Source organism: Sinocyclocheilus anshuiensis, unplaced genomic scaffold, assembly GCF_001515605.1.
Source record: "Sinocyclocheilus anshuiensis isolate Anshui unplaced genomic scaffold, SAMN03320099.WGS_v1.1 scaffold6, whole genome shotgun sequence".
In the NCBI taxonomy this organism is placed as follows: domain Eukaryota; kingdom Metazoa; phylum Chordata; class Actinopteri; order Cypriniformes; family Cyprinidae; genus Sinocyclocheilus; species Sinocyclocheilus anshuiensis.
The window spans coordinates 274,503-287,321 of NW_015547668.1; the positions used below are offsets into that span (position 1 = coordinate 274,503).

The 12,819-nt window shown below is 37.2% G+C and overlaps 1 protein-coding gene across 1 annotated transcript in view; it reads left to right on the plus strand.

Moving 5' to 3' along the window:
* The window catches only part of LOC107702659 (CUB and sushi domain-containing protein 1-like), a 232,478-nt gene that overhangs the window by 157,975 nt on the left and 61,684 nt on the right, over positions 1-12,819 (plus strand). Inside the window, exons 38-45 of the mRNA XM_016505042.1 lie at positions 2,126-2,244; positions 2,369-2,438; positions 2,558-2,674; positions 6,620-6,829; positions 8,454-8,642; positions 9,574-9,751; positions 10,830-10,975; positions 11,477-11,557. Coding sequence (XP_016360528.1) covers positions 2,126-2,244; positions 2,369-2,438; positions 2,558-2,674; positions 6,620-6,829; positions 8,454-8,642; positions 9,574-9,751; positions 10,830-10,975; positions 11,477-11,557 — 1,110 coding nt within the window. The remainder of the gene's footprint in view (positions 1-2,125; positions 2,245-2,368; positions 2,439-2,557; positions 2,675-6,619; positions 6,830-8,453; positions 8,643-9,573; positions 9,752-10,829; positions 10,976-11,476; positions 11,558-12,819) is intronic.

A 12,819-nucleotide genomic window follows, 5' to 3' on the forward strand; every position in this document is an offset into this window, starting at 1 on the left:
AATGATAAGCAAGTGCTATAACAAGTCTCAGCTTAACGTAGTACACATAGCAAGGATTTTTTTATTATATAGGCCTAATAAATAAAAAGAAAACAGATAGAATAGAAAAAGAATAGAGCAAGCTAGTGTTAGAGGCCTTTTTTGCTTTTGTTAATTGTATAATAAATAAAAAGAAAATAAATAGATAGAATACAAAAATAATAGAGAAGCCAGTGTTAGTTTTTTTTTATTTGTATTATTATTACTTTTTTTAACATTTTGCGGGTTGTTTTACTCTTATCTGTATGACCAAAAATGGAGTATATGTGTCAGCTGTTTGATCGTGCCGGCGCCTTGAATACACACACACACACACACACCACATATTCTAGCAATTTAAACTTGCCATCACAGTCTGTTCATTATCAAAATAAAATACAGTCAGCCAAACATATCGATTTAAAGAGTCCGTAGTATAACCGGTCTACAGCTGCTGTAATGCCAAGCGCATTTTTACGCATGTGAAGAGGATGATTTTTCCATCGATATGCGAACGCGCATGAAGCCTAGTCTACATTATAAATAATAGTTTAACATTGAAATACATTGCGAATAAGGAAACATTGGATTTGTGCCAAATGAGAGAGCTACGTGAGCCCAGCAGTACTTTCAGTTTCACTTTGTTTTGGTTTCTTTAGCTTTATATTTTTTTCATTCTTGATCTGTTCTGCATACCGTTACACGTAAATGATTTGTTTTGGAGTGAGAGAAACTAAGCTATGATTATAGTGTTTATAATGTTTATACATTATAAGTCTACAGCTGCTGTTATGCCAAGCGCATTTTTACGCATGTGAAGAGGATGATTTTTTCCGTCGATATGCGAACGCAAATGAAGCCTAGTCTACATTATAAATAATAGTTTAACATTGAAATACATTACGAATATGGAAACATTGGATTTGTGCCACATGAGAGAGGTACGTGAGCCCAACGTTACTTTCAGTTTCGCTTTGTTTTGGTTTCTTTAGCTTTATATTTTTTCATTCTTGATCTGTTCTGCATACCGTTACACGTAAATGATTTGTTTTGGAGTGAGAGAAACTAAGCTATGATTATAGTGTTTATAATGTTTATACATTATAATATTTCACTTTATTTTGGTATTATTTCTAGTATTTCTGGTATTATTACATTCTCTCCAAATGTTCCGCTGCTCACTAAAGAGAGAGTGGGTTAAGCAGCAGCACCAATCAAAGAGAACGATTTTGAAAGAAAAGCTGATTGGTCAATAATATGTTGAGGACCAATACATAATCTACAAATCATGCTCCAAATACATCTACATAAACCCGCAATCGCTCTGTCTCATATGCTTGCACGCACTGTCACGATCTAATGCACTCTATAATGCCAGATCTTTAAAAACAAATACCGGAACGCAAAAATCCAAAATCTGACATTTTCCGGAACAGGATCCGGCTCAAATTAAGCACTGCTATATGGGGGTTATTTCATGTATGTAATATTTGCAGCAGCAATATTTCTTACATGCTCACAACAGCATATTGTGGATGTATTGGCAGTAGCAAGTCTCGGTATGTGTTCTGCCACAGCAGCGTAGCAGATCTATTTTGCCAAGACCAAATACATTAACATTGTCATGTACATTACCATGCCAAACCCTTCGAGAGTTGTCATGACAGAACTGTGTTTTTCCCTTAATGTATTATTGGTTGAGTTGTAGTGACCATCATAGGTCACAAAAGCAATAGTCTCTTTTCATATTTTGTTTGTATATATGAGTGATTGTAGCAAAAACACAGAAAAAAGGCACTTTCACTGTCACAGAAGCGTTATGCCACCCGTCGTGTGGCATATCTCAAGAAGAGGAATGCAGAAAGCACGGTCTCATAAACCACACCACAGCCGTCGCCATGGCAACAGCCTCGCAAAGTCTATTACGGTCCCGAATTTACTCGCTGAAATCGAGTGGATAAAAGGCAGCATAAAATTGCAATGAGCACATGCATTCAGATGATTAGGAATACCTGACACTATAATGTTACCCCTTTATAAGAGCTGTGTTGTAACATGCTGAATCTATATTAGGAACATGTCTTAATGCCTTCTCTGACCCATTTAGCCGTGGGACTGACGACCTGCCCGGAGCCCGTGATCCCGGCCAATGGCATCAAGAATGGCGACAGGTACATGGTGAACGAGGTTGTGTCATTCAGCTGTGAGCCGGGGTATGTGCTTCAGGTGAGTTGCTGATTATCCGCAGCCCTGACACACAAATACAACATGCTGCACCTGCACACGGGTAGAAAAGTGCAAAAAAATAACAAGACAGAGAAGCTGTATCATGTGATCTCTTGTCTTCCAGGGACATTCTCACATAACGTGTATGCCGGGAACCGTGCGTCGCTGGAACTACCCCCCTCCGCTCTGTATCGGTGCGTTTTTCTATAATAATCAGATGGCAGATTTTTTTTTTAACCATATGGCTTTATCATAGTTTTTAATATTCAAACACCCAGGGCATTTTCTTTTATGTCTCCTTATGTTTCTTCAGCGAAGTGCGGCGGGACCCTGTACAATATGAGCAATGTGGTCCTGAGCCCGGGTTTCCCTGGGAACTACCCTGGAAACTTGGACTGCACCTGGAGAATCGTGCTTCCTGTTGGATACGGTGGGTGCGCCGAGAGCTAATACTGAATCAGCTGTCTGGAGATTACAGCTTCAAATGCTTTCTCTCAAGGAGTCTTTCCCCTTCAGTTTGTACATTGCAGTGTGCTGGTACCTATGACCAGAGTTGAGGGAGAACTAACTTAAAATTGTGAATCTGCTGATATGTTTATTTTCTTCAAGGGATAGTTTATCCCAAAAAAAAAAAGTGTCATCATTTACTCACTCTCATGTTGTTCCAAACCTGTATGAAGTACTTTCTTCTGTTAAACACAATAGAAGATACTTTGACGAATTTTGGTAACCAAACAGTTGCTGGTAGACATTGATTTTGATGGGGTTTTTTTCATACTATGGAAGTCAATGGCTACCAGCAACTGTTTGACTTCCAACAGTTTTCAAAATATGTTCTTTTGGGTTCAGCAGCAGAAAGAAACTCATAGAGGTTTGGAACAACTTCGAGGGTGATTAAATGATGACAGAATTTAGTGGATTTTCCTGGTCTTATTGTAAACTAATAATAAACATAAAATTAACATAAACATAAAAATGCCTCCACCTCTGATGCAAGTTTCATTTTTGGATTATGTCACAGACTTCTCACTCTCATTACAACCTATTCTAGTATGTTAGACTTAGTTTCATTTTTTTTTTTTTTGCCAAATCCTGTAGAAATACATCACTTTACAGTAGTAATGGTAGGTAAAATGGCTTAAAAAATACTTTCATCCATTCTCCAAAACTGCTGGTTCTCTGTAGGAATTTACAGCATTTCATGTTGACTTTAAATTTTTCAGTGGCATAAGATTTAATTTTTTCAGCTGCAAAATTGTGACGTTTTTTAACCAACAAGAAGACCTAATTTTAGCAAACTGGCTTGCTCATTTAATTACTCGGACCCTACACAAGATTTGCATTTGTTTTGTCAGAAAATAATAGTTAAAATGTCAATATTCGATTAAAGCTTGCTTTTGTTCAAAATCAGAACACATTTATTTTAATAGTATTTAAATTTGCATTCAACTCAATGCGTCAAAATGGTTTTACAACGTTAAACATAGAAATTCACTTGTGTTCCATGAATGACGCCCATTGAATTTGTTGCATGTGTAAACTCATGCATTAGGTATTTACCCAGATACAAGACAGCCTCACGCTGAATACCATCAGACATAAAATGATACTTCCTTTCCATTTGATGTTCTGCTACTTGACACAAGGGCGTTATTTGGTTTCATTTATCTCGACTTTTAAGATGTGGTTTGAGCAGTTGATGCAACTCTCTGAAGTCATTTAGTCGTAGCCCGCAGTTCAAATCAGTTGAGAACAAAAGAACCTTTCCAGATGTTAACAAGGTAATTGCATGTCATTTAAAAAAAGCCATTCACACTTATCCTGGAGCGCAACTATTTATTCTCCAACCCCCTCTAACTTGGAAGAAAACAATGTAACATTGAGATATCCAAAAGCAATTTTCTGCCTTATCGAGCAGCCACTGCACAAGCAAGAGCAAGAACCATCATGTTTGCGCTGTGTAGCAAAAAATGCATTAGCTTTCACTGTTAACAGGCTACAATCATTTGAATAAGACACAAAGATGGCTTTGCTGGTGCTGATTATAGCTTTTAGGACAGTCTGAATAGGTAGAGTTAAGTGCAGTTAGAGGATAGCACCGCATCAGAATGACAATAAAGCTAATGTTTAAAAGAGCTGCCCAAGGCGTCTCAGAGCGACGCATGCGTTCAGTGAAAGCGACTGACTTGTTTGATTCTTTTGTTGTCGTATCATCCAACTATCTTCTTTTATGTAATGAATGTTAAGTTCAAATCTTGTGGTTGGAGACAAAGACAGAATAATTGTTGAGGATTAGGTGAAGTTAATGGTGTGTAATTGTAAAATTTCGCACTGGCATCTTTCCTGTGCTATTTCTTGCTGGCTTGGAGGAGCTACACATTGATGAATTTAAGTGACAGCTACGGAACCAGAAATAAACAAAATCCCTTCCGCCCACCACACAAAACACTGAAATGCTGGCAACACTTGGACTCCAATTTACTGAAGAAGAAGAAGAAGAAGAAGAAGAAGAAAAAAAGCTTTTTAATTAATATAGATGATGCTCTTGTGTGAGGTAAATAGTTCAGAAGAGAGTGGAAGGAGAGCAGCACATGTATGTAGAAATACAGCAGTTACTGTTAATGGCGACTGGTTGAGAGTTTTTTTTTTTTAATAAAGTGAAAAAGATTTTTGCATCCATATTTGACCCTAGTGTGGACCCCAGGATGGGAACCGCTGGTGTAGGCTATATGCCTGGGTTTTGTTAGCTATCTCACTATGCAATATGTTTCATCATACATGCGTCGAAATGCCATATGTATTATGATACATCACAAAGTATCATGACCAGGCCATTAAAAAATAAATTAATAAATTCAGAAAGAAAATAAAATCTTCTAAATAGTCAGTACTGTCAAATGAATGCCTCAAAATGTCATATTTTAGTCTTGAAAGAGACTTACCAAATTGACAAACTCAATCAAAGCTTATGTTTTTAGAAAAAAAAAAAACAGACAGGGAACAGAGACTCAAAGCATGCAAAGAGAGTGAATGTGCGGGTCTCTCTCTCTCGAGCTGAGTCAGAGCAGAGTTTATGAGAACTGCCGGTACGCAAAATTCATTGCCGGCACTCTGAACAGCATAACACATAAGCACTGTCAGTAATGCAAGAGGTTAGAGGCACAATAGATCAAAAAATGTCTTGCTGCCCCCATCATTTTGCACCGTAGGTTTGCAACCATCTATGTCTGCGTATGCTGTGTATGGATGTAGTTACTGCGAAATGGTGTCTTGTTACATTAGCATTAACATAATTTTAAGTAAGTTTAAGTAAGCTGTAGAATTCATATTTTTAAAAATGTCATAAAATTTCCCCTATGATGTCTTTTAAAATCCATAAGATTGAGTTCATCTTCAAAATAGAAATTAAGGTATTTTCAATGATATCTGAGAGATTTCTGAAATTCTATTCACCATCAGAACTTTAATGGTTCCAAATCTTTATAAAGACACAGTAAATATAATACATATGAATCGTGCGGTTTAATCCAAGTCTTCTGAAGAGACACGATCCATTTATATGTTGAACAACAGATTTCATGTTTTTTATTCATATATAAAACTGATCAACACATATATAAACTGAAACTCAAAAGTACTTTTTTGACGTGCAAGAACAATCCTCATTGTCTCTTGTGCATCAAGCACGTACGTTTGAAAAGGCCCAAATTAAATCTTTTCATCACGCTATATAAAGCAGTTGTGCCTGTTCAGATGAATTGGATTTAACCATTCGATTCATATGGATTACATTTCTTAATGACTTTTTGAAGCGTCAAATGTGAATGGACTTTCAATGGTATTTCAAAGATGAACAAAAGTCTTATAGATTTGGAATGACATGAGGGTGAGTAAACGATGACAGTTTTCATTTGAATAATTAATACTCCACAAATCTGTGAAGTCCATGTCAGCTTGAGTGATGCTGTTATTAAAGTAAAAAGGCACAAACAAAATACTTTCGAAACATTCTAAAATCCCTATAAACCACATTTTCACTTAAATATGATGCTGATAAACGAAATCTCTGGAGTCTGTAGGATAAAAGTCAGTTTGTTAGTAATATGCTAGTTCCCTTCCTGTTTTCCCACAGTTCACAGGAAGCCAATTACTGTGCTAACACGGCTGTTACATTTTTTTCCAAACATATGAACATGAGGGAAAAACGATTTGTGATTTAGCAATTAACAGCATCTATTTTAACAGCAGCAAGAGCTGCTCTGTACAGGCCAGTCAGAGTTATTGTTTAAAAACCCATGTCGCTTTAATGATATTCCATATGTAAATTATGCACATAACCTAAGTCATGTGACACACGGCCTGTTTGACTCTGCAGGGGCACACATCCAATTTCTCAACTTCACCTCTGAGGATAACCACGATTTTGTAGAGGTTCGCAATGGGCCGCACCACAGCAGCTCTCTGATTGGACAGTTCAGCGGAAGCCAAGTGCCGCCCCCTATACTGAGCAGCACTCACGAAACCGTCATCCACTTCTACAGCGACCACTCCGAGAACAGACAGGGCTTCAAACTCACTTATCAAGGTGGGTGACTTCCCAATCCGCCATTTGCATACCGCGCTCTCTTCTCCTGCAGACATCAGCCGTGCTTGATTTTGTATTGACCCTTCATGTGGGAGTGACGGCCTTTTACTAAGATCATTGGAAATATCTAAAGATTCACTTCCTTTGAGATCACTGGGAGGACACTCCATTATGACAGCCGGGGTCTTGAAAGCATTTTGAAATCAATAAGACGGTGCATTTGGATGTGCACTTGGATTCCACTCGATATAAATAACTTACCATTGTCTGGTCTCCTCGCTTGTAGGTCAAACAGTTCGTCTCTCTCTTTTCTTATCCACTCTAGTCTGAGTTGAAAAGAGCCAGGCACAGCCTTGATCTGTGCTGCCAGACGGGCTTTTGCGGGGGGGAATACTGATGCCGTGTTTTGATACACAAACAATGATGCAGGATGAAAGAATATGATTATAAAGCTGTTGATCATAAGCGCTGCACTTGTAATGCTGCCTGGAGATGCATGTGTGTTAGTTTGACAAGCTTTCTGCCACTTCACCACACTGGTGACGATACACAGAGATGAGCAACACCTTGCATGTTTAGCTGTCATAAACGCCTTAGCATAGTGTAGGCACTTTTGTGAATCTTTGTCATTTTATAGTTGATTGAGTGAATGTTGATTGATTTTATACATTAGGCTTTTATCGCACCATATATGATAATATGGGAAAACACACCTCAGTTTTATTCAGAGGCCCAAACTGAGCAAAAAATATGCAGTTTGGTGCAGATGCTGAGTAATTGTGGGGGACAAAACATATTGCAATGCGATACAATGATGGTTACATTACATTTACCATAATATTTCTAAACAAATTTGTATGGATAATCAAAAAACCTAAGTTGCTTCCATTCAGTAAGTGTTGAAATGGAAATATCACTAACAAAATGAAAGGCATTCTTATGTATATTTGAGAATAAACGTATACCACAACCTGAAGGTATAATTTTTTTTTTTTTTTAGAAGAAGGCCTTTTCCTTACTAAAAATATGTACTATCAATTAGCAGGCAGAATGCAAAGTTTTTCTGCAGGTTTGATCATGTTAATGATTTAGAGGCCTTAGAAATTCATGTATAAAATATGATGCACTAGGCCTTATATGATTATCTTTCTTATTTATTTATTTGTTTGTTTGTTTATTTATTTATCTTAGTTCATATCAGCTTGAGTGCTACTGGCATTAAAGAAAAGGAGAGACAAACAAAATCTGTTTAATTTCCCAATGCTAATAAACTAATTTGTGGTGAAAATATTTGATTTTTTATTTGTTTTACATTTTTTTACTTTTGGTTTCAGATATTTAGGGGGGAAAGAAGGTAAATAAAGAAATGAATAAATAAATGAACCCAACCATGAAATTTTGGTCATCACTTATTCATTAATATAATATTGTGTTTTTTCAGTGAAGCATAAAAATCTTATTGTATGTTTCACAAAATAAATTTGCATGGGTTTGAAATGGCATGAATTCAGTTCTTTTAATTCTTTTAAGTGGGCCCAACTAGTAAATATCATACTTCAACTTCCAGACATGGCTTTACAGATATTCATATATTCTGTTGTTGTTGTTTTTTTTTTTACTGTAGCATATGAATTACAAAACTGTCAAGACCCATATCCATTCCACAACGGGTATATCATCAACAGCGATTTCAACGCAGGCCAATCCGTAACATTTGAATGCTTCCCGGGATACGTGTTAGTCGGCTACCCTGTGCTAACATGCCAGCACGGAATCAACAGGAAGTGGAACCACCCCTTTCCTCGCTGTGAAGGTAAACGGAAGGGAAGAAAGTAATGTCCCTGTTAACATTTCTTTAAGTTTCTCAAGTTGTGTTGTGATTAGCACACAGTTATTTTCAGCCCTCTTTGCCCACACTTTGAAACCAAAAAACATGAATAATTCTGACTTGTTGAGACTTACAAAGGTATTATATTCTCCCAAATGTCTTTTTAACTATGCTCTTTAAGTGAAGTGTTACTACTTTGCATTACTAGTACAATAAGAGCCATTGTGTTTTAAACCCATCTTTAAAACAGACTTTGAAGACCTGAACAGTGGAGACATATGCTACTGGGAGCTGTTCTAAATTGTAGCCTTGATGATTAGCGTGGGTAGTGTAGTGTGAAATCCGACCTGTCTCTTATCGATCGGTCGCTCAGCGTGTTCCTCCTAGGCTTCCGTTTGCAGGGAATCTGCACTGCAAAGACTATTGGGCCATTTTTCTTTCTTTTTTATCATAACTGTGTTATTCTGTTGTGCCAGTATCTTCTATATAGCAGCCTCAGGAATGTTATGTTCTCTTCTTCAGTTTGCAAATGAAACCGTTCTGTCTACTATAGTAGTCTTTAAAAGAGAAGATGTGTATATTTTGCCAGTGTTTACGCACTCTTGTGTTATTTTTCCCCCGTATGACATTCTCCATACAACAACATTTCATAGTGACATCTGTAAAACTCAAAAGAAAAGTGCTATAAAAGTAGTCCATATGAGAATTATGAAAAATAACTGCATGAAAATTCTTAAATTCATCAAAAACAATATATAGATATATACATAAATATACATGAGAGTGGGTAAATAATGTCAGATAATGCTGTTACTGTTCTGATTTTGCTGGATTCCCTGGTGTTTAACATTAGCCGTTATTCAGAAAGACAGATTACTAATGCCGTCGTGGTTGAATGATGTTTATCTGCACACAGCTCCCTGTGGCTACAACGTGACGGCTCCAAACGGCACCATTTTCTCTCCAGAGTACCCAAATGAGTACCCAGACTCTCAGGACTGCACTTGGCTCATCACCGTGCCCCATGGTCATGGGGTTTACATCAACTTCACCCTGCTCCAAACTGAGCCTGTGACTGACTATATCGCTGTCTGGTGAGCGCAGCTCCATTTAACGAGTCGTTTGGCAAATATCAGCCTGAGATGAGGACAAGACAATTATTTAAGCTTTCAAACTAGACTAATGCTGCTATTATTGTCATACATCAAGCAAATCATTACGCAAATCGAGCTCCTCTTTGTTTACTGGCATTTGTAGTCTGTAGTCACTGTGCAAAGCGAGATTCCAAGAAAAGTTCAGATGTCTTTGAAGTTGTAAAGCTTTTCACTCAAAGCGTTGGGGTGATTCTTGTGAAAAACAGAAAAGAAAATAAAGCCTAATTTTACAACCGTTTTAGAAAAATGACAAAAACAGTTAATACCCTGTTATTAATATGGGGATATTAATAAGTTGCGATTCATTCCAAAACTACGGTCACACTTTATTTTAAGGTCCAGTTCTTGCTATTAACAAACCATTAACTATGATGGTTAACTTCTGTCTCAATAAACTACTATTTTGCTTTGCATTAATAATTAGTAAGGTAGTTGTTAAGTTTAGGATTAGGGATGTAGAATATGGTCATGCAGAATATGTGATTGTGTAAATATGTGACATATTTAGCTCTATGTGATAAATACTAATTGAAATACTTTTGTACTTTTGAAAGATGGCTCAACATGTTCTTGACCCAATTTCTTTATTTGAAACACCTTCATTTCTTTTACTAAAGTTACAGAAATAACTGAATGGAAATCTTGTTTCATTGAATCGTAGGTATTTTGTAATAATCACAAAGCGCAGAGCCGAATGTCATAATTCCCACTGAATAATCTGAAACGAGTTGATTAAAAAATGTGGAAATATGCATCTCCGGCGCTTTCCCAGTAATATTGTCCATTAATCTTCAAAAGCCATTAAACAAGCGGACTAGTCTAAGTCATCATTTTTGCTGTTTGCGTTCAAGCTGGTCTGTAATGTAATGCTTTTATTCAAAAGTCAGCACAATCTCACTGTAAATTTGGAAGTAAATCAATTTTCTCAAACCACTCGGAATTTCAAGGCATTATAATGCCGTTTAACGGCAGGATCACAGGTTGTAATGTAATTTCAAATGCGCGTTTCCTCTTCCAGGGACGGCCCAGAGCAAAGCTACCCGCAGCTGGGAATTTTCAGCGGCAACACAGCCCTCGAGTCAGCCTACAGCACTCTCAATCAGGTTCTTATCAAGTTCCACAGCGACTTCTCGACAAGTGGATTCTTTGTCCTTAATTTCCATGGTTAGTTTCTCCTTCAAATGAAAAATGTTGCCGCTGAAGTGCAATGCATACCATAAAGTGCCGCTTGAAATATATATTCGAAACATGGGATTCAACTTGTTTTTATACTCTAAGGAGGCATGACTGCTGCTTCTGATGACATCACGTTATTTCTGGAGATTAGAAGAGTCCAAAATAGCTTTCCTTTGGCCTCTTTGATATGAGTGTCAGCATGCAGGCATGTTGTTGAAAAGCATAGGAAGTGTGAAAATGAACCAGACTTTCATCTATACCTCCAAATTTAATTTCAGAAGAAGTCTGGCATATTTGCGAGTTATAGACGTGCGGTTTCAGTGCAGCTTTTATTCTTGAGAGGGCTCCCAGTATGTCGATGCATAGAATTGAATGTTGTCACATGTTGTATATGTAATTGATACTGTGAGTGGGTTGCCTTGTGTGAAATGTGTCATGCCTATAAAGGTGAACGAAGAGGCAAACTGCTTCATTTTTTTTTTTCCTTAGCTTATCGACTCAAGAAATGCCCTCCTCCCCCTACGGTTGAACAAGCAGAGATATTATTTGAAGACCAGGACTATGAAATTGGTATGAACAGCTGTCCACTTATGCAAGAATATCAAAGTCATGATTTTGACGGCTCCAAACGGCACCATTTTCTCTCCAGAGTACCCAAATGAGTACCCAGACTCTCAGGACTGCACTTGGCTCATCACCGTGCCCCATGGTCATGGGGTTTACATCAACTTCACCCTGCTCCAAACTGAGCCTGTGACTGACTATATCGCTGTCTGGTGAGCGCAGCTCCATTTAACGAGTCGTTTGGCAAATATCAGCCTGAGATGAGGACAAGACAATTATTTAAGCTTTCAAACTAGACTAATGCTGCTATTATTGTCATACATCAAGCAAATCATTACGCAAATCGAGCTCCTCTTTGTTTACTGGCATTTGTAGTCTGTAGTCACTGTGCAAAGCGAGATTCCAAGAAAAGTTCAGATGTCTTTGAAGTTGTAAAGCTTTTCACTCAAAGCGTTGGGGTGATTCTTGTGAAAAACAGAAAAGAAAATAAAGCCTAATTTTACAACCGTTTTAGAAAAATGACAAAAACAGTTAATACCCTGTTATTAATATGGGGATATTAATAAGTTGCGATTCATTCCAAAACTACGGTCACACTTTATTTTAAGGTCCAGTTCTTGCTATTAACAAACCATTAACTATGATGGTTAACTTCTGTCTCAATAAACTACTATTTTGCTTTGCATTAATAATTAGTAAGGTAGTTGTTAAGTTTAGGATTAGGGATGTAGAATATGGTCATGCAGAATATGTGATTGTGTAAATATGTGACATATTTAGCTCTATGTGATAAATACTAATTGAAATACTTTTGTACTTTTGAAAGATGGCTCAACATGTTCTTGACCCAATTTCTTTATTTGAAACACCTTCATTTCTTTTACTAAAGTTACAGAAATAACTGAATGGAAATCTTGTTTCATTGAATCGTAGGTATTTTGTAATAATCACAAAGCGCAGAGCCGAATGTCATAATTCCCACTGAATAATCTGAAACGAGTTGATTAAAAAATGTGGAAATATGCATCTCCGGCGCTTTCCCAGTAATATTGTCCATTAATCTTCAAAAGCCATTAAACAAGCGGACTAGTCTAAGTCATCATTTTTGCTGTTTGCGTTCAAGCTGGTCTGTAATGTAATGCTTTTATTCAAAAGTCAGCACAATCTCACTGTAAATTTGGAAGTAAATCAATTTTCTCAAACCACTCGGAATTTCAAGGCATTATAATGCCGTTTAACGGCAGGATCACAGGTTGTAATGTAATTTC